This window comes from Apiospora kogelbergensis, assembly GCF_038363985.1.
Source record: "Apiospora kogelbergensis strain CBS 113332 chromosome Unknown utg000007l_segment0_segment0, whole genome shotgun sequence".
Taxonomy (NCBI): Eukaryota; Fungi; Ascomycota; class Sordariomycetes; order Amphisphaeriales; family Apiosporaceae; genus Apiospora; species Apiospora kogelbergensis.
Genome location: NW_027117424.1, coordinates 3615530 through 3635889, shown reverse-complemented (window position 1 = coordinate 3635889; position 20360 = coordinate 3615530). Strand labels below are relative to the sequence as shown.

The 20360-nt window shown below is 52.3% G+C and overlaps 7 protein-coding genes across 7 annotated transcripts; 2 read left to right on the top strand and 5 right to left on the bottom strand.

Annotated features, from left to right (window-relative positions):
* Nucleotides 1-300: 300 nt before the first annotated feature.
* Nucleotides 301-1689, bottom strand: PG998_011574 (uncharacterized protein; the record flags this gene model as incomplete). Its single annotated transcript, XM_066878390.1, has 6 exons — nt 301-338; nt 398-567; nt 646-864; nt 957-1129; nt 1202-1462; nt 1525-1689. The coding sequence occupies 6 exons, from the start codon at nt 1687-1689 to the stop codon at nt 301-303; spliced, it is 1026 nt and encodes a 341-aa protein (XP_066727444.1).
* Nucleotides 1690-2211: 522 nt separating this feature from the next.
* Nucleotides 2212-3596, bottom strand: PG998_011573 (uncharacterized protein; the record flags this gene model as incomplete). Its single annotated transcript, XM_066878389.1, has 4 exons — nt 2212-2566; nt 2664-2704; nt 2767-3214; nt 3295-3596. 4 exons carry the CDS (start codon nt 3594-3596, stop codon nt 2212-2214), a joined length of 1146 nt encoding a protein of 381 aa, XP_066727443.1.
* Nucleotides 3597-4356: 760 nt separating this feature from the next.
* On the bottom strand, nt 4357-6996 carry PG998_011572 (uncharacterized protein; the record flags this gene model as incomplete). Its single annotated transcript, XM_066878388.1, has 1 exon — nt 4357-6996. One exon carries the CDS (start codon nt 6994-6996, stop codon nt 4357-4359), a length of 2640 nt encoding a protein of 879 aa, XP_066727442.1.
* Nucleotides 6997-7596: 600 nt separating this feature from the next.
* PG998_011571 (uncharacterized protein) lies at nt 7597-10909 on the bottom strand (the record flags this gene model as incomplete). Its single annotated transcript, XM_066878387.1, has 4 exons — nt 7597-10120; nt 10183-10207; nt 10266-10442; nt 10495-10909. The coding sequence occupies 4 exons, from the start codon at nt 10907-10909 to the stop codon at nt 7597-7599; spliced, it is 3141 nt and encodes a 1046-aa protein (XP_066727441.1).
* Nucleotides 10910-12367: 1458 nt separating this feature from the next.
* Nucleotides 12368-13324, bottom strand: PG998_011570 (alpha/beta-Hydrolase; the record flags this gene model as incomplete). The annotated part of the gene is made up of 3 exons (XM_066878386.1): nt 12368-12610; nt 12695-13159; nt 13220-13324. 3 exons carry the CDS (start codon nt 13322-13324, stop codon nt 12368-12370), a joined length of 813 nt encoding a protein of 270 aa, XP_066727440.1.
* A 3455-nt stretch (nt 13325-16779) lies between these two features.
* Nucleotides 16780-17793, top strand: PG998_011569 (uncharacterized protein; the record flags this gene model as incomplete). The annotated part of the gene is made up of 3 exons (XM_066878385.1): nt 16780-16890; nt 16973-17280; nt 17352-17793. 3 exons carry the CDS (start codon nt 16780-16782, stop codon nt 17791-17793), a joined length of 861 nt encoding a protein of 286 aa, XP_066727439.1.
* A 580-nt stretch (nt 17794-18373) lies between these two features.
* On the top strand, nt 18374-18838 carry PG998_011568 (uncharacterized protein; the record flags this gene model as incomplete). The annotated part of the gene is made up of 1 exon (XM_066878384.1): nt 18374-18838. The coding sequence occupies one exon, from the start codon at nt 18374-18376 to the stop codon at nt 18836-18838; it is 465 nt and encodes a 154-aa protein (XP_066727438.1).
* Between the last annotated feature and the right edge of the window lie 1522 nt (nt 18839-20360).

Below are 20360 nucleotides of genomic sequence, written 5' to 3'. Positions count from 1 at the left end.
TATCTATTTCCTTCGGGAGCGCAGGTTCGAATCCTGCAGGCGTCGTCGCTTTTTGCCCTGTTGTCATTCGGGTGGGTGACGATATTTGTTACCATCGTTTTGCGGGTCTGTTACACACCACGATGCTATGCAGAATATTTTGGGCCTAGAAGGAATGAAGTGAAGATCTTGAGCAATAACTTCTATAAACAACCAACTAATAAATACGCTGTGCGGACAAACTACCTAGCTCCCGCGCGTGTCATGTCTGTTCCTTGAACTGGAAATTGACCAATTACCTAAAACCCGCTCTCAAGACTTTCAGACACCAACGTTCTGGCCTGGAATTTCTTTGACCCCTGCACGTAATGTCAATGAGTGTACAATGAGGGAGTCATCGGGGGCAGTCCGGACTCACAGCCATCGATATCCTCGACCACCTGCGGCTTCAAGGTGCAAGCGTTCATCTGGTCGATGCTCTGCGTCTTCATTGTCTGGCAATTGACGTAGCATGGTTCGTCGATGATTTGCTGGAGCGCGTCGCCTTTCCAACCGAAGACGTAGTCGCCGTGGGTGCCGTAGCCCGTGCTAGTCGGCCCCGTCCACATAAATCAATAGGCCTGAACACGGTTTGGTGCAAGGTAAAGTAAGGAGAACACAACTTACGTATCGCTGAAGCTCCACACGAACGGCTGCGACCCGTCTTCGGGCCAGTCGGCCGGGTCGTTAAACGGTTTCGTGTCCCAGATGACCTCGTACATGAGCTGGGGCAGATGGACAGGGTGCGTCGAGGGACAGGGCCCCTGCGACTCAAAGGTGCCGCTCTCGGGGTACGACACATGGTCCATGTGATTAGGCGAATCCAGATTGACGCCGTCCCAGCAACTGCATCGCCGAATTTCGTAGCGTTAGTAATGCAGGTTGGGCACCAAGCGACTGACTCTCTTAGCTCTCACTCAGGGGCTGTGCAGACTTACGTGGGAAACCGGATGTTGGACATGATGCCCGCTTTGCAAGGGTTGGTGGGGAGATACTTGGTCTCAGGCCATCGGGTAGACATCTCCTCTAGGCAGGTATACGTGAGCTGGCGATAAGGCAGCGCTTCTTCCAGCGTCCTGGCGTTGATGTCTCCCACGAACATGCGAAAGCCCTGGATCATGCAGAATATTAGTGACTCAACGCCTTCTTATTCAAGACAGCGATCTCCCGCGGTGTAGCTTACCGGCTTGAACGCGGTGGCCTTGTTCGTTTGGTTCAAGTCGGCCAGCTGGCCCGTCATGTAGTACACCGTCATGCCCGCATTTTGGCCCTCGAAGCCCAGAGGCGCCAGCTGCGAAACCCGGTGGTAGGTCCCGTTCCGGGCCTTGAAGTAGAGCACGGCAGTCCAGTAGTTAGAGAAGTCCTCCGCCGCCTGGCAGGTGGTGCATGTCGATAAAGAGGGGAGGTCGTGGGTGGCGTGGTCCATGGTGACGTTCAGTGAGTTCTACCACAACACTCGTTAGCACTCCCGGGGTAATTTATCTTCGTGATTCCAGAATAACCTACACCTCCAATGAGCTGGTGCATATGTGGCGATGGGGCCTGGCCCGGTGTCACCAAGGGGTCGATTCGCTGCACGTTGAGCTGCGAGCATCCCATCCGTATCAGGCCTGCATAGGAATAACCGGCAAGCCCGAGTACCGCGACGGCCGCTGATCGCATTCCGAACATGGTATAGAGGCGATGGTGTTATTAGTCAGTGATTTAATCAGGTCTTATCTGGCGATGTTTTAATAGCATGCGCGACAGCCACAACTAAGAGACAGATTGACGATAATATTGGCAATGATGAGTACTTATAGCACACCCGATGGACTGGGGGAAGAGCGGGATACTAGAGCCGAGGAAACGGATATGAAGTTCGGTAGTAAGACGTTTGCTATCTGCCTCCTTGCGTGAAAGGGGGCAAGAGGGTAGGGGGTTGTTAGGCTAAATAGATATGTCCTATAGCAAGCACCCACCAAGATGAGCGTGGGGGTTCCTGGTTTCCACACACGCCCCCTTGAAAGGAAATTTATAACAGCAAACTGTACTCAAACTCGGGAAACACCATGGATATTCACACGTGCCGTTGCTTCCCAATACTCATGATCTAAGTTAGCTGCATTACTCATCATCATTATAAACATCCCAATTGACCAACAGAGTGGGAGGCCGGTCGCCAGTCCAGTCGCATACAAGTCCCGTCCCAATTCACATAAAGGCAGGCCCATCCTCCACGTCCCCCACCATGTCGTGGGTCCGCCTCTGTATCATGACCTGCAGCTCAACCGTCTTCATGATGCCCTTTTCCGGCGGGCTGAAGCTGCTTTCGCTGGCCGAGTCCACCACATTCACGCTTCCTCCTTTCTCGACATCCATCACGTCCGTGGACGGCGGGACGTGCTGCGCCGTCACGAAGGTCTGCATCTTGCTGCCCCACTGCCTCTCGAAGGCCGTCGAAGACTCGTTGGGCTTCGACGCGTGCACGACCTTAGCGATAAGCTCGGCTAGGTTGAGCTCGATGTAGAGCTTCCACAGGAGGACCAGTGGATTGAACTGAAAGTAACTGTGGACCGTGAAGTGTGAGATATGCGTAATTCGTGAAAGGTGCGTTGCTAGATGACTACAGCACCAGAAAGGATACAAGATTACAGTATACTTACGTCACAGGGGATTGAAGAGACATAACGCCAATATAGGAAGCCTAAATCGTAACGAGGTTAGCCTGGCCAATATAGCTCGACTCCGGAAAAGAATGAGACGTACATCAATCAGCATCGAAACGCAAACCATGCAGGCGTTGTACTGGAACAGGATCTTGTACTTGGTCAGGCCCGCCGAGATGAGCTTGCGCGAGACGGTCTTGAGAAAGAAGACATTGAGCGTGAGGTCGGTGCACAGGAAGAGGGCCTTGCTGGCGCGGTCCCAGATGTTGTTGACGCGGATGATATAAGCCGAGACCTGGAGTCGGGCTGGCATCCACGTGCAGGCGACAGAGAATGTCAAGAACGTCATGACTAGACCTATACCCACTTTGATGTTGCGCGCCTCGCGTTGGGATGCCATGAGGACCGAAACCCGGTTCGCAACGATTTGGAGGATGCATTGCATCTGCACGAGCCAGAATAGCACTGTTTCCATGGGATTAGTCATTGCTAGCTCTGGGTAATGATGAGATTCATTCAACATACGGATGACCAAAAAGGTCCAAAAGCTGCATCAACCACACAGCAAAGTCAGTGGCTATTCGATTAGAGAATCACTTTACCGAGGATTTCTGTGAGATTGGCTTACCTAGGATGAGCAACACCGGTTAAGAAGAGAAACGAAGTAACGCTGATGCCCACGCTCGTTATCCACACGGCCCAGACCATTATGATGTACGCGTTGTATAGGTGTCTCGACTTGTAGCTGCTCCAGGAATGCTTGATGGCCTTGATGGCGGTGAAGCCGGCGAGGGGGATTGTCAGGCCCGCGACGAGCCAGACGATCCGAAGGCCCAGCTCGTTGGGCTGCTCATTGTGGTACCATGGCGGGATCAGGAAGCCTCGTTCCTGAATTTCGGTTGCATTGAAAGACTCCTTCTGACAGCTCATTGCAGTACGAGAGCTTGCTGCTCCGTAGCAGTCATGGTCGTTTAACCTGGTTGGTTTCTGTGCAAAACGGGAGTCTGCTAGCGGTGCGAGAGGGGAGAATACAAACCCTAGCAAATTTAAGGAGGGCTCTGGCTAGCCCGAGTATTAAAGAACGGAGAATAAATGCCCAATGAGTCCGCATGTTTCGCCCACTGCCCCGGCGACACGGGCAGTTCCAGCTCCAGAGTTCGTCTGAACATAGCTTCGTGACTCGCTTGCCACAAAGAAGCCGAAGCGGTTGGAGATCAAGGCGAACTAGCAGCTACGTGTAGCCACACCAACACAGAGCACATGCTTGCACGTTCCTATTCTGATCACCCTTACGCTTTGAAGCCAGAGGTTAAACCGTCTGAATTCCCGCACAAATTCGCAATGGAAGGGAGCGATAGCGAGCTCGTGAAAGCCTGTCATTCGCTGATCATGTTCTACGTGGTGCATGTTAAGTATTAGTCAAGGCCAAGGTCAGAAAAGCGAAATTCTCGCATGGGGAATCCCTGTTCTCATCTGAACCACAATGTGGCGGGTGCCAGGTGAACGGTCATGGTCTTGAGGAAGCCCTTGAAACTCCAGATCGGTTGACTTTCCTTGGCTACTTGCGGGGAATCTTGCGAGTTCCCTCAAGTCGGCCTCGGATATATGTCATGGAAATAGCATCTTTTACGAAACGGGAAGAAATGACTGGAACCGGTTGTGCTGGTTGACAATCTATTTCTGTGTCATTCTATGAAATCGGTGCAAATCGAGTGACCAGGTAGCCCCTGAGCGAATTTCCGTCATTTGCCTCCAAGCCTGTCGACTCTCCTATCGCCTTGCTATTCTGGGAAGCCGAAGTCTTGACCAGCCCCTCGTAAAGACTCGAATAGGGCGATGCCACTCGGGTCTGAAACCACTCCAGTGCCTCCAGTCCAACTACGTTCCCGACAGAAACCCCCGTGGACGACGCCCGTATTCTGGAGACCAATACCATGATTAATATGCTGATGAGGGCAAATATGCAAGCGGCAACACCTGTCAAGAGATAGTACATCCTTGGATCGCCTGACTCGACCCTGGCCCGAATCTGCCTCAGATGCGGCTCCAACAGCTTTTCGACCGTTGAACGGAGGTCTTTGAGGTGAGCGGAAGCTACCTCTGACACTTCGGCTACCTTCGTATGCCCCCAAGATTTGAGACGGCCGTGAATCGAACTGTCGGCGGGCCCGGTCAGGAGTTGCGGGGCGGGTTGAGGCTCCACACCAAGTCCGTCTGCATCGTATCCTTCGCCCGCCGTATCATTTTCAGGCTGTGTTTTGCGACTATCTGGGCGGCCTTCTGCAGTTATTACGATCTCTGGAGCAGAGCCGTCCGCCGTAGGCTTCTCGTCAAGCGGCTCACCTGTGTGGCCAGAACCCCTGACTCCGGCAGTATCCTGCACACGAGGCAATTCCTCCAGGTTCAGCTCGCCGTCTTGCAGATCCGGGAACTTCGAGAGCATCTTCTTACGTAACTGCTCTGAAGAGGCCTCACGGAGCTCTCGACGATAGAACTCCAACCTCTCCGCCCTGTATCTCGCATGCTCCTCAAGCACCCTCTTGATCCTCTTCATGGCTAGTGTGTGCCAGTACGTGTCGTCGTCGTACAGGTCCGAGTCCCGCGCGCCGAGCGTGAGCAGTCGTACGCGAACAATGGCCCATTCGCAATGCTCCCGGTAGGCCTCGCAGACTTTGAGGATGTAGTAATCAAAAGGCTCTGCGCGTGTTAGGGGCTTCTCTCTGGCTCCCTCCAATTGGCGCTTCGCGTCTTCGATCTTCCAGTCGGGCGAGCTTCGTTGGCCCAGATCCTCTTTTCCCGAAATGTGATCTTCCTCTGCTGAACCCCTGACGCCTAGGGTGGCGCTAACCACCGTGTCAAGATCGAGGTCTGTATCTAAGGGGATTCCCAGCAAAGGGTTATTCAGTTTTCGTGTCTTCGAGTGGATCTTGTTCTGGGTTGGTGGTGGCTCTGTATCACCAGCTACTGTCTCGCTGTTCTCCTCTTGATCATTCTTAACCTCTTTCAAATACTTGTATGGGTCATCATCGACATCATCCTCGACTGGTGAATGGACCTCGAGTATAAGACTGAGCGGTCTCTCATGCTTTCGGCATCTCGGGTTAAAGCTAGAGAACCAATTTGAGCACCGGTCCATTTGAATAGACCGTTTTGCCTCGTCGTAGCTAAGGGCTGACTCTAGTAATGTAGCAAGCTCCAAAGCTTCGTATTTGGGCAGCACCGCGTCGACTTGGACGGGCTGCGGGGCGAAGTGTTTCCGGAAGCGGTCGGAACCCATCAAGGCGTGCATGGGGGTCGTGTAGGGCGGGAGGCAGGCAGATAGTTTCCACTTCTCGTACTCCTCGTCCGTCTCGCACATGCGGCGCGGCGGAATGAAACTCAACACCCGCCCGGTGGCGCTCACCACATGGCCGGACGGACGTCGAAGCAGGCCCAGAAACCGCTCGAGGATCTTGACGTGCTCCATCAGTTCGTTTTCGGTACTCACTTGAGTGAGTCCCAGGCTGCACTTGGCGTACAGGTCTATGATGAGACAGCAGAAACTCCACACATCGCTCGCGAGTCCCCCTCGGTCGCCCGTCAGGACTTCAGGGGCCTGGTACCATCGAGGCACATCGTTGCCGAATATCTCACTTTGGGGAGGGATCAGCACGATTTTGCCCTTGGGGGAAAGCTTTCGAAGATCGGCTGGAAGGACGAGCTCAGACGGCGCTGTCGATACCTTTGTGTTGGTTTTTCTTATGCGTCCCTCGAGACCCAATAGCTTTTTCAATCTGGGTACCATATTGATTCTGGCGTCTTTGATGTCCAACTGGAAGCGTATGTTGCCAGGCTCGACGCCACCATGGACGATGTCCTGACGGTGGAGGTACTCCAGAGCTATGGCAGTTTGGTATAGGTATTTCTTCATGACTTGCCGGTCATTCACCTCGAGGGACTTGAGGCTGGGCCCCAACAGCGGCATGACCAAGCATCGGTGGCGGCCGTTTGGGCCAGCATGGTGGAACTCCTCAATGGGCATTGCGAGATGGGCCGCCGTCCAGTGCCTCATCTGCCCTCCACTGGACATCAGCACCATCTTCCTCATCATTTCGCTAGAATACCCCAAAGAGCATCTTGCTTTGAACACTTTGACTGCCACACACTCCAGCGCCGGAAAGAAGATGCCTTGGATCCAACAAAGCCATACTGTAGCGGAGTCGCTGTGACCCAGCTTGTCGACCACCTGATACTTGTCGTTTAGCACCTGGCCGATCTCCACCACAGCATATCCACCGTGGACATATTCACGAATATCTTCCACATCATCCGCCTTTTGTTTTACCTGCATGTTGGCCGCATGGGGGTTGTGGAAGATGATGCTGTAATTGCAAACTACGCTAGAGACCCAATCTGCAGGGCGGCCGTGCACAAGAAGAGTATTCGATTATGGAATGTGAGCAGGAGCATGAGCAACTAGGCTGGTCGCATTCATTCATTGTGTTCTTCTTTCAGTCTGGGTTTATCTTACTCGAACAAAGCCAATAGCCAATAGCCAAAGCCGCTCCCATTCCTGAGCCAGATCAGACACCGCCGCCGGACAAAGAAAACCGGCACGCAGCTAATTATGTCTTGACAATAAATAAAGATTGCGTTACAGTAATGGGAAGTCGGATCCAGTGTCGTACCCGGTAGGCCGTGGTCTGGCCACTGCTGATCGGGTGGCTTCCCGAGATGTATGGGAAGTATGTCGCACTACACCATAGAGCAAAGAAAGCCCGGCTTGAAGAGTGTAGTAGTTTCTGCACTACAAAACACAATTTACCGCGTTGGAACATAGAGGCGATCATAGGAAAGATGACAGACGGCGTTCTGGGATGGCAAATGTAGAGATCGTATAATTGCTTTAGGAGGCTGCCAATCTGGAAGAGAAAATTCCTAATAGTACATGTTACTTAAACTGATGGCCTGCTCCGACCTCAGTTCCGTACATTCGTACCCGCACGGAAGAGACTCGGTTTTCCCACCCTTGCTTTTCTGCGTGCCCAAAGACTTGGAGGCTGCCGGGGTGCCGCATATTCTTGATGAGATCTGCTCTTCGCGGAGAAGAGACTTCAAGCTCGCTCAGATTCCAGATGTTCGTGTGCAATCTGGGCTTCTCAGATCCGTGTAGGTTGGTTTGAAGTACGAAACTTTCAGAATCACCATCCGGATGGTGGAAGCAAACTTCAAACCGACTCCCGTGAGTAGCAATATAGGTGCCATGCAGGTGACGATAATCGCTCCAGCCTTGATCCATTGAGTCTGTTTCAAACACGATGCTTCGTATGGGTACTTCGATATCCTCGGGAATGGGGATTTCGATCAGCAGCTTCCTGTGAGGATGGGTCGACCATCCTTCTGACCGATGTAGGTAATCCGGCCAGCCGCTTACCACTCGACATTTTTTCCATGATTCGTGGCCCCATACAATGGGAGTCATCGTGGAAATGACAGGGTGGCTCAGAGGACGTGGGCTTGGCCCATCCATGATAGCAGGCCAAACAAAATTCGACTTGGCACCGCGGCGCTTCAGTATGCCAGCAATCTCTTTGTGACCCATTTCCTGGGCATAGTCAAGTGCCATCTTTCCATTTTCACAAGGATGGTTCACATCTAGGCCCTTCTCGATCGCCTCGTTTATTTCGTCGACATTGCCTCGTCTCACAAGAAACTGTAGCTCTTGGGCTCTCGTAGGTACAGGGTGATTCACGATCCAATTGGCCTGCATGGTCATTTCCACAGCTATCTCGAAAGCTATGTCAAGCGGTGACTGATCGAAGCGGCCACGCCTCTGAGTCAGGTCTGCGCCTTTCTCCAAAAGCAACGAGATCGTGGTTCCCTGGCACAACCAGACAGCATCATGCAGAGGTGGCCGTACGGCCCAATCGATGTCTTGATGGATGTTGATCTTGGAACCATTGTCGATGAGGCAGTTCGCCAAATCATCTCGCCCCAACATGGCCGCGATCCCCAGTGGCGTGGTCGGAACTGGCTTATTTGGCTCTGGGATTTTACTGAGACTAGGAATAAACATCGGCAGATCGAAAACCACTGCCCAATGCAACCCAGTAATAGTACCAGGACCAAACCATTCTCTGGTTACGTCCCCGGGCCTGCATCTCACCATAGCCACGATCGGATTGTATGACTCTCCACCAACCCTGGAAACCAGAGCTTCAACGGCTTGGGATTTGACATGGTCATTCCACTCGTGAATAGATTCCTTCAGTGTGGTTTCGGCTAAGATCCAAAGGCTAGTATCCGGTCTCAAGGTCTTTGCCAAGTCTAGTCCCCAGACCTCCAGCGCGTATGGACACAGTGGATTGTTCTTCATGAAGTCCTCTGTCGAAGTGCCCTCGACTGGCTCTTTCATGCGGTCCAGGTGGAGAAACTGCAACAGAGAAGTCGGAATTTGATCCAGAATGTTCGGAAACCAGAGATCTCTGACCTCGCTTGTGACCAGATAGTCCGCGACAGACTTGTGTATCACTCGCAGAGTTTTGTCACCATTATTGATAATGATCAACTCTCCACACATTCTGACCAAGTCGAGTCTAGCAAGATCCTCTTCCTCGTTGTCGTATTGCTGCCTCCCATGCTTGTCGTGATCCAAAGCGTTGTGCGTGACGGCTAAGGCCTGTCTCAGTTGACTCTGAGTCATGGGTCTCTTCGCAAAGGCAACCCAAAAGAGTGCTTGGATAGCCAGGCATGCGGGATCTCCAGAAGTTGAGCCGTTGCGCTCCTCCGCAAGACGTGCAATAACTCGTTTCAGAGCTTCTTGAATGGTCTTTGGGAGGTTATTGATGACCCTAGAGCACTCGGTCCGCGTCTGAGCTCTCATCACCTCATCCATGAATAGTTTGCACATCAAGAAGCCATCACACCTTGGTATTAGTTCCTCAACGAGCCATTCCTCGCTCCACATCCATCCCTCTGATTTCATTCGGCCAAGGATGTATAGCTTGAGGTCCGATGAGGCTGTTTCGAGCTCGAATGTTGGATCGTCGACGAACATGTCTCCAATGCTCTTGTATGGACGCGATGTGATCATGAGGCGGAGCTTCGGGCAATGCTGTTGTATCTCTCGTAGATAGTTGACGACATCTCGTTGGAAATTCCATGGGACTTCGTCGAGCCCATCCAATACGAGGATAACACCAGGTGCTTGGGTCGCCGTGTGTTGGAAAATTTCCATCTTCCTCTGCGTCAGTTCTTTGGCGGAGATGTGGTCCATACGACCCCTCTTTTCGAATTCATCGACAAATTGGTAGTCGAGCCTGGAGCCTGAATGCACAAGTTGTATCCACAACGACATGATAATGTCCATGGGGTCTTGCAGAGTCTGAAGAGATGCGTGATGGCAGAAAACGCAGGCAACGTCGTAATTGTCCGGATTTCCGGCCCCTTCTGCCATGCGGCTGCTAGTGACATACCTGTTCAGTGCCTAATCGTCAGTTATGTGTCAATGGCAATATATCATGGATATCGGGCTTACGCTAAGCCACTCTTTCCACATCCCGCTAGAGAAGTATTAGCGATAACGTTGCTGTAAAGTAGTCACGAAACATCAAAACTGACCTGATCCCTTCACCCAAAGCAGACCTTTATCTGATTCAGCCCACGTCAGGAACTTCTCTTCCTCAAGAAACCACTTCCCGACCTCATCAGGGGCATGCATAAGAGGTACTGAAACCTGGAAATGCCCAGTGCTGACTTTAGGCGTATACGACTTGATGAATTCCAGAATGCGATTGCCTGAGGGGTGTTAGTTAGCCTGTTGTGCAAGCTGTTTGGGGTATGCACTTACGCTGAATTGTAGCCGGAACATCAGCAACCAGTTCTCTGGTGTCCGCGACCATAATCGCAGTCAACGCGTTCCGATAACCCCTGATATCGTTCAGAGCCTTCTCGATCTCAGGCTTTTTCAAAGGCCAGCCGAATGCAATCGCAAATCTTTGAAACCCCTTCGGCGTCATTTGAAGGAGCTCCTTAAGATCAGAAAAGCAGTGTTCCATCTGGACTTGTGTGTGGTTGAAAAGATCTTGGTCGTCACTCTTGACCCTGTCCCAGGCGCCTCTGACACGGTCCATTACTGACTGTAGATCGATGATCTCCTGGCAAAGAGCATTTCTCTCCTTCGCTGAGTTACAGACAGTATTCCCGTATTTGACGAGACTGTAAATGTCTCTCATGATCTGTCGAACATCGCCGTAAGATGTCATGGCTGCTGATTTGATGCTGGTGGCTAGGGGAATGAAGCTAGATTGAATCTTTGTTGGTACAGGTTATACGAGCCGTAGCGAAGCACGAGGCGAAGGCAAACGGGCATCAATCAAATTTTAAAATCATGAAATGCACATCACGGAGATTGGACTTCTTCTGAATTACGCTGAGTACTTACTTGCTTTTTTTTGGTATCTGCAGCAATATATCGTAAGCCAAGCCGCGTAAGCTCGGATATCTGCAAGATCGATGCAGACTCTTTGCTGATTCGTCGCCCCATTCCAGACCGGTTTGCGCAGATGGATCCAATCTGTAGAGTGCTGGAGATGCCTCCCCGCTTCAGGTTGAGTCTTCAGAAACAGGAAGGTAATACAGTACACGGGAGCAGCGACCGGCACACCCGCTGCCAGGACCCCTACCTAAGCGCTGGCCTTACATATGTGCATATAGTGATTGAGCGGGGAGCACTTGGTCAAGCCCGTCACGCCTTACCCTATCAATCAATGGCCAATATCTATACACTCAGCCTTTTCTGCAGGTAAAGTGGACTCGATGCCAGGCAGCTAGCTGGGGACGAAGCGCTTTGCGAGATGGAAAGGCAACACACATTGACGTGTGTCCTTGTTGATGGGGACATTTGTGCGGAAGCTTCTTGGCAGCATAAGATACTTTCGCTGTAGTTAGATACTTGCTGAGCTTTACTGGAATCTGCGTTGGATCGACGGGATGAACCTGTTCTCATCTTCACGAGCTATGTACACGTAGCCGTTTGACCCATTCATCCATCACCGGATCAAAAGCAGACGCGTGGAAGCAAATGGTCAGAGGGTGTGTACAGTATGTATAATGGCACTGTCTCTTTTATAGGATTAGTCTCATGACTTGATCAGCATTGACTGTTTCGGTGAGCACAAAAATGTTTCTGCCTCCTCATCATTGATCTCTAGCCCTGCTAGATTAGCACAGCCATCCGCGGAAATAAGACGGCTCCGGTAGTGCTACGAGCTCCTCGGTCCAACGACTGTAAGTTGCAAGCAGCCACCGCATGACCACGCATTACAACAGCAAGCGAACGAGCCCCGCATTTCGAGTTCTTGCAGACTCGTCAAACGAGATGCTCAGACGCCGACGGAGTGTACGAAGATTGGAGACCAAGGGCTGTGTTGCGATCTGCTCGGAGAGTAAGAAGGTGTTAGTCAAATATCTTTTAGAGCATAATAAATATCTACGTAGGTATGCAATTCAAATAGTTCGTCCTAATTAGGCCCGATGTAACCTAGATTTTGTGCAACGTGACTACAGATATAAACAACAAGCTCTCAGCTCACTAAACTATATATACAGGATGAAGTTCAATAGCTACAGGTAGTCCAACAGTGACTACTCCCACATGCAAGGCGCGTGCTTACTGCTAATCAACAGCCCCGCGACACCTCATGACTAATCAAATTTCGGCTTTAGACCTTGGGCTTCAGTTGGTCGAAGGCGTGGGTCTCGACAGCCCAGCCGTCGGCCTTGTAGCCGCCGGTGAGGTAGGCCTTGGCATTGGCATCACCGCGGAAGACATACTGAAGCCAGTTGAGGCCGACCTTGCCGAACCTGCCGCCGTTCTGGTCGCCCAGGGTGCCGCCGTGGCCGACGTTGATGTTGCCCTTCCATGCGGGGGTGTTGGCCGGGAGGTTCTTGTAGTCTCTCTCGCCCTATAGAGAATTCAACTTGTGTCAGCATACGATTGAACACCATACATAGATCGGTTAGAAGCGGAAACGGAGGGGGAAACATACGTTGGCATAGGCGATGTCGCTCTGCCCACCGAGGACGTAGAGGATCGGCTTGTTGAAGTGCGTGGCGGCCGTCTGGTTGTCGAGCAGGCCCGAGCTGAAGATGCCGACGGTGGAGACGCGCGAGTCCCAGATCTGGGCGTAGGCCTCGACGCCGCCGCAGCTGAAGCCGGCGGCCATGATCTTGGAGGCGTCGACGTTGGCGTAGGCGCCCTTGCCGGCGTTGGCGACGGCCCAGTCGATCGAGTCCGTCATCATCTTGGCCGTCGTCGACCCCTGCTGGCCCGGGCCGCCCGACGAGATGGCCAGGTAGCCGTGCGACGCGATCTGCTGCAGCAGCTGCTGGTTGCTGCGGCCGTCGGCGCTGCACGCGCCGTTGCCCCACACCAGCACCGGCAGCTTGGTGTCGCCGGCCTTGCTGGGCATGTAGATTGTGTGCTGCTGCAGGCTGCTCTCGGTCTTGTAGGTCTGTAACTTCAATTAGCCCTCTGGGATTGGGAACGATACACAGGCGAGGGACAAGCTTACACCGGGACCGTAGGGGCCATCGCCACCACCGTTCTGTCTCGGCTCCACGGGTGAGGCCGAAGCCAGGCCTGCGACGGCGGCGACTGCGATAGCGTTCAGCTTCATGGTTGGAATAAGGTATGAGGCTCTGAGCGGTTCGTCTCAAGTTTCTCTCGAACAAGCAAAAATCGACTTGGTAATGAGTGAAATCGGTGTTTACCCTGGTTGACGGTTCGCACTAAGATCTACGATGTGGGAGCGATCACCCGCGTTATATATGAAATGTCCGAGATGGTCGTTGGACGCATCGCGTCGGCCAAGGACATAAGTGTCTTGGCATCGGCAGTTAGATGGCTCGATTGGCGATGGGTTTTGGGATGACCCCAGATTCTCCCCTGAACCTGCCAATGAGAGCCATGCTTCTTTCTCCCGTATTGATTGCGCCAAGATCCCCAACCCCCAAAAGCGTGTGGTATATAGATTGAAGGAGCCACTTGGTTGTGGCCAACACATAGCCATCGGGCCAAACGGAGATTGACGACCGTGATCTACAGTTGCATTTCCCTGCTTGCTTTGGAGAAAGTGCACTGGCGACTTAGCATCACGGATCATCACTCGTGGGACTAGATTCTGCCGTACAATACAACCCGAGGTTCGATGTTGTTTTCCCTGTGGGTATTACGTGTTGGAAACGGCTTTTAGTGGTGTCAAGCTCGTACATACAGTAAGCCAAGCCCTACGATGGCAGTACGTCATGCGACTTTACCACCGCCCGTTTCCCCCAGGTGGAGAAAGGATTGGGTAATTTGGAGGATAAAAAGAAAGCAACTCCTTAATGCGACATTGCCGACAACCAACAGCTAACCTCCGCCTCTGAGTGGTGCGCCAAATCGGGCCATTTCAATCTTGCATGTGCTTTGGGCCGCCTTCGATTACCGAAGTTCTACTGCATTGGTCGTGGTTGTGGTCTTATACTAATATCATCAATCCATGTCGATAAGCGAAACACCCACAGTTACCTTGTTGGTGGAAACCCTGGGGAATATCGCAAGATTGGTGGCCCAAACACGCAGCACTTGCCTGATATCGAACGGAGGGAGATCGGAAGACCGAAAACGTACATGCACGCCGTAGTCCGTCGGGCCCGACAACTGTCCGAGCAGTACGTTGTCGCAATCGCGTCTATATGCTCGAACGAGAATAATACTCTGCGCGTGGCAGTAAGCTACAACTAAATCGGGAACCGTTCGAACCTTGCATGTTCAACATCTGTCAGTTTCTGTAGTAGCAGGAGGTAAAAAGAATGGGATGCAGATCAGATGACTGCGAGTTCTAGAAAATAAGGCAGGAAGCAATCGAGGCATCTGATCTTCGAAATAGAGCAGACAGTCGGACCTTATCATGTAGGGAAACGGGAACTAGCGTTGCTGAGGGAAAATCGGCAACGGGTAGTGGCTGGCGCCGACAATGGTTAGCTGGTGATGAGTATCGACGTAGTCTCATCCTTCGCTAAGACTTGAAAAGTCGAACGGAAGTACGAAGCGCCGGAAAGTGGTGCTCCTTGGACAATATATTGCGCAACAGCAACATGCATCGCCTTCTCCACGCCACATGCAGACCTCCCGTCGTTCTGGAAGTCACCATCGAGCTCTGGAGGTTATCACGCAGATAACAAAATAATCATGGTCAAAACTAACAGCGGGCTGCATGCATAGAATTGATAGTCACCGGATTTCGATGCATGGTGGCTGATATATTCTTGATTTGAAGAAGAATTGTTGTCGCGTCCAAGCCCGCCCGTGAATAAAAAGAGGACGTTCAAGGGCGTCGAAGATTGCACACAGCCTGGCGGGATACGATCGGCGGTCGTATATATAGAAGAACTGACTCGACACAATGCCCTTCCATCTCGCGTAGCTGTTTTTCCGATTACGAACGGGGCGCATTTCATCTCGTCGAGTCAGAGAATGTTTCTGGCCATGGCAAGCGGAGCTCGAAACGCCGATCACCATGACATAACCATGTTCTTTCCTGGAACCGGGCCTGGACTAGTCAAGAGCCGGGAAAACTAGACTGCGCGAGATCCGTCCCGCAAGTATATTCGCTATCCTGCATACCAAGCGCATGCCCCTGTGAGGGATCTCACGGACTGCAGACGAGATTGAGCGGATCGCCGTTTGATGGCCGTTCGCCGGCGCTCTGTATGTGGTCAAGCTCCCATGGCGGTAGATCATGGTCAATCCGCACCCCGCGGGACGAGAGATACGCCGCGCAATTGCCGTTTCAAAATGGGCTGCAAGTGCGCCCCTTGGGGAGTCTGCCCCGGTGGAATGAGAACGTGCCTTCTGAACGTACGGGGATGGAGCAGAAGACGAAGTGCTATTAATGGGAGTGGTCGAAAGAAGCAGGGGAATAGCGTGATGAGATCGGACGCCAAGAACGAAACGTCTGATCGACGCGGGGGAACATTGGACAGGGGAAACGAGATGGTGATTGGTTGGATCATGCCGTTTCGCTTGGCATCGTCGACCCTCGACCCTGGTCGGGACCCCCGGGTTGCGTTGCGATCGATGGTGATTTTGCTGCGTCTAAGACATAGAATGGCGGTCGAGCTGTCGCCGTGCGACTCATGGCAATAGCAGTTTGATCCAGGGCAGTTTCTTTGTTTATGCGCCTTTTGCCAACTACCTGTCGTACTTGGGTAACATGGCCTGCGTTACAAGTTCCTTCGCCTGCAGCCGGTCCGGTCTGACTAGTGTCATTAGCGCCGCCCATCCCCAAGGCGGCCTTCGCCAGCGGGAAGGAATCCAATTAGATCATTAAGGTGAGGAACGATTGAAACCGAAAAGAAAGAGCCTCAAACGGTGGGATGACAGCCAGCAGCCAGAGTACTTGAGGCTAGACCGCAACCAGCATGCACGCCCGCCCGGTGCCCGGTCTGAAACGGGCAACACGAGACGACGCTTGACGTTTTCAGGGGGCCGCCAACAGCCAGAATTAAGCTTTGTCGTCAAAACTTCAAACATCGCAGAGCTGGGAATCGCCAAGACTTTGAAACTCCGCCTGTCACATCCACCGCCCAGCATCAACAGCCGCATTACGTGTCTCGAATGCCTTCGACCCAGCACCCACGCACGAACTCCCAAGCCCGTCACTCATTGGGGATGGGTGGAGGATCGCCCGATGCGAGACGGTGGCTGCTTGCTCAACCCTCGAGGTCCGGGGTACTTACTAACACCGAAAATAGCAAGATGTATCACGTATTCTTGACGCCGGTGGTGGATGCGGCTCGACAGGACTGATAGAAGAGGCTGAAAGAGAGCATCCACACCTCCCCCTTCCCCCTTGCTCGACGCAACGTATATATACAACCGGACATAATCCTATTTCAAACTTTCGGAATCATCATTCTCATTGCATTCAGTCTCAATTCATTTCTTTCTACCGTCTTTTTGACTTTTTGTTTGCATACCCGCTGCGCGGTGTCTTCCATTCCAATTTCGATTCTACAGCCAAGCAACATTTCGGTTTCACCATCCCAATTATAACGCCTTCAAACCTTCGACTTCTCAGCCGCAACCATGCACGGACAAACCCTCATCCAGCTCATCGCCTCGGGCCTGGTCGCCTCGACCGCCGTGTCCGGCTTCCAGCTCAACAACGGAAACAGAGGCCTGTCCCGCCGCGCTGCCGTACGTTCCCTTCCCGAGCGTTCCTACCCTGGATGAACTCACATCGTATCACTGAGCTTCGCTGACCGTCCATGTTTCTTAGGGTGCCCTGGCCCTTTTCGCCATCCCGGCCGCCGCCGCTCCCGTGGCCGACATCAAGGCCGACCTGGAGGCCCGTGACCCCAAGAAGAAGAAGGCCAAGAAGAACGCTGCCAAGGCCGGCGGCGCTGCTGCTGGTGGCGCTGCTGCCGGCAACGGTGCTGCGGCCAAGGCTGGCGGCGCCAAGGCTAAGAAGGGCGGTGCCAATGCCGGCGCTGCCGCAGGTGCAGGTGCAGGCGCCGGTGCCGCTGGAGGTGCCGCCGCTGGTGGTGCTGCCAACAACAACGCCGCCGGCAAGGCCAAGGCTAGCAAGTCGGCCGCCGCCGCCGGTCCCCGCGCCGCTGCCGCCAGCAAGACGGCCAAGGCCCCCTGGCGAAGGCCAGCAAGGCGCCCAAGCTCCCCAAGGCCAGCAAGGCCGCCAAGGCCCCGAAGGCCAGCAAGGCCGCCAAGGCTCCCAAGGCTAGCAAGGCCGCCGGCGCCAACGCCGCCAAGGCGAGCAAAGCCCCCAAGGCCAGCAAGGCCGCCGGCGCCAAGAAGGGCGGCAAGAAGGCTGGCAAGGGCGGCGCCTCTTCCGCCGCCGCGGCCAAGGCTACTCCTCCCCCAAGGTTTAAGCCCGTGTGGGACTTACGTGCTCCACCGATCCTGTCCCTTCCGCTCTGGTGCCGATGGTTCTTTCGTGGTGAAGACGGGGGACCGTCCCCGCTACGCCCACGGAAGGCACGGCGGATAGGACCCATCCTCGCTTTCATTCATTGCCAACTGTACATACTGCTTATTCGGGGTTGTAATGGTCTGAGATGGGCTGTTCGTCGCGATAGAGAATGAAATCTTTTAGTTTTTATAGACTGTAATGCAAACATAGACCCCCTTTTTCGAATTAAAGCCTGGTTGCAGTCTTACCTGTTATTGTTGTCTTGGCTTGAGTGATTTGCAGGTTCTCCTTCTGCCATACTTTCAGTCCCTTAACCGCATGGAGCTGGATAGATTGGAGGCTGGCCAATTTGATCAATTAAGACATGGCCATACGATGTTGTTCGTCCTTGGTCCAAATATGTCCTGCATTCTTGACTTTCTGTATTTTAATATTTTTAGTTGGTTGGTCGGTTCTTCGTCTTTTATAAGACGCCGACAAGTTGTTTTCATTTACATGGTGGGTTTACTTCAAAAACGTGTTATGAATTTCCATCCAGCATCCTAACAAAGACCTTCATTTGTCACTATAACCTAAACTCACAAGGGGCACTCTCACATATAAATATAAATGTTCGTGATAGACATCTCAGGAAATAAATCCAAAACTCCTCCATCACCTCTCACAACAATCACAAGCTCGATCACGCTATTGCCTTTAAGTCTCTGCCTCCCGATATCCTGAAACTACTCATACCAAAAACTCATCATCAATATGGACAAGCTACTGCCACTATGTGGGATGATTGGCAATGAGGTTATCGAAATCTCACCTCTGCATCCCGACAGAGCAATAATCCTACAAGAGTTGAAAAGTATTGTTACGGGTATCGAACCGCTTGTAAAAGACCTCGATGCTGAAGAGCTCCATGAGCTGAAACGGGTGGTCGAGTTCATGGAGCCGATCATAGAACACTTCGGTGTGGAACATCTACTGCTTATGGAAGAAGTATTCGCGCGTACCTTAGAATCCCTCGGTGCGGAAGAAGTCCTCGGTGTGGAAGAAGTCTGGGGTGCGGAAAATAAGGAATGTGCCAGTCCCGTGAATTTGATCTTTCTGACCGGCTTCCACGCAGAAGTTCGCTGGAGAAAAATAGACCTACAAGCGCAAGCGCGGTTCTATCGCCGGCAGGCGCGGGGAGTGCGAGAAGCACTTCGTGGACGACGTATTCGAGTTTGACAGGTAAAACAACCTCGACGAAGAGGTGTCCGCAGAGCTACACGTGCCCGGCGGGTAGCGAACCAGGGATCTGGACCCTCTCATATTGCATTGTACCTACATAAACAACTATTACCCAACTGGGGTGGTCGGAGGCTACTCAAGAGCCGAGAGGCGCACATCTCCGCGGAGATCGTGCAAGTCAAGTCCGTGCTTTCAGCACAAAGTGGCCAAGAGCATTAAAATGCCGGAACGTTGTTAACTGTCCCCGTAACGGTGATTGGAGCCATCTTGGTGTAGCGTGACCAGTACTGTGACTGGTAAGAATTAGTATAGTGGAAATAAGCTATACTAATGCAATAATGATTATCTCTCGTCATCTCTGAGCAATCTTAGTTCTCTTGAATAGATGCCTTTCATAACCTTGCACTTAGGTGAATTGGCTATAGGCCTCTCATAACCAGCCTCTTACTTGGCCCATCTCAAAGCGGAAACAATCCGCCTTATATTGTGGCTTCGGAACCACCGATTTGCAGCACGTGGGTAGGAGCACTATTGAAAAGCCCAAGGACTGGGGGGTCAGAGCTGGGCTCCCAGATCACTAATCATCGTCTTCCACAAGGCTGAACCCAACAGCTCGACATCGAGCAGTGGAAAAAGCAAGAAAAAAAAGCAAAACGTAAAGCCGAGCCCCCATGTAATAACGAAACACGCCGGAAGTCTTTCCTCGATCAGGCTGGCCCTGTCTTATGAGGGTTATGTTGAACGCGCACGCTGGGCAATTCGAACACCTTTGACGAGAATGACCACCCGGGTAGGTTATGAGCCAGCAACTTGTCAATTGCCAGTTTGAGAGAGTTGATGGTCTCTCAACCTCTTTTATAATGTTCTTGTACCAGTCTGATTCCATTATTTGCATTATCCACGAAACACGTCGTGACCCGGGACTGTCTATGAAAGGTATCGTTCCGACGCCTGGTTCGCAAGTAGTGGTATCTATAAATAGCCCCGAAGGGGGCTTTTGATCCTTGAATTCGGAAACATCTCATGAAGATAAGCACACTACACGAATACGCAGATAAGTATTTATAGACACATGATGTGGGCAACCAATTTGATGTGGCATCACGCTAAGGCAAGGTTCAGGCAGGGATGGAGGCACATTAAGCATTAGAAGAAGGCCTTGTGCGCTCCATGCAGCCAGCCCATATCTAGAAGGTATTCTGTTGGGTTGACTGACAGCTTTGCATCAAATTGAAAAATAGAAGAAACATGTTCAAAAGGGATGAAATGTATGGGCTCACGCACCAAGTACCTGTATATTTGACACGAGAAAGACCCGGTAGATAGATTTGAAAACCTAGAACTTGAACCCTTGCCATCTCAGGCCCTACCAAGCTGACTGAAGGCTCACACACAGCCTGAAGCCACAGATAGGAGCTGGAAAATAGTTACCTATGCATGTCAGGTGGCGTTATGATCAGCTCTAACCACGCTGCGCGTTCATTCGCCCATTATTCCGAATCTATTTCCACTTGTGATA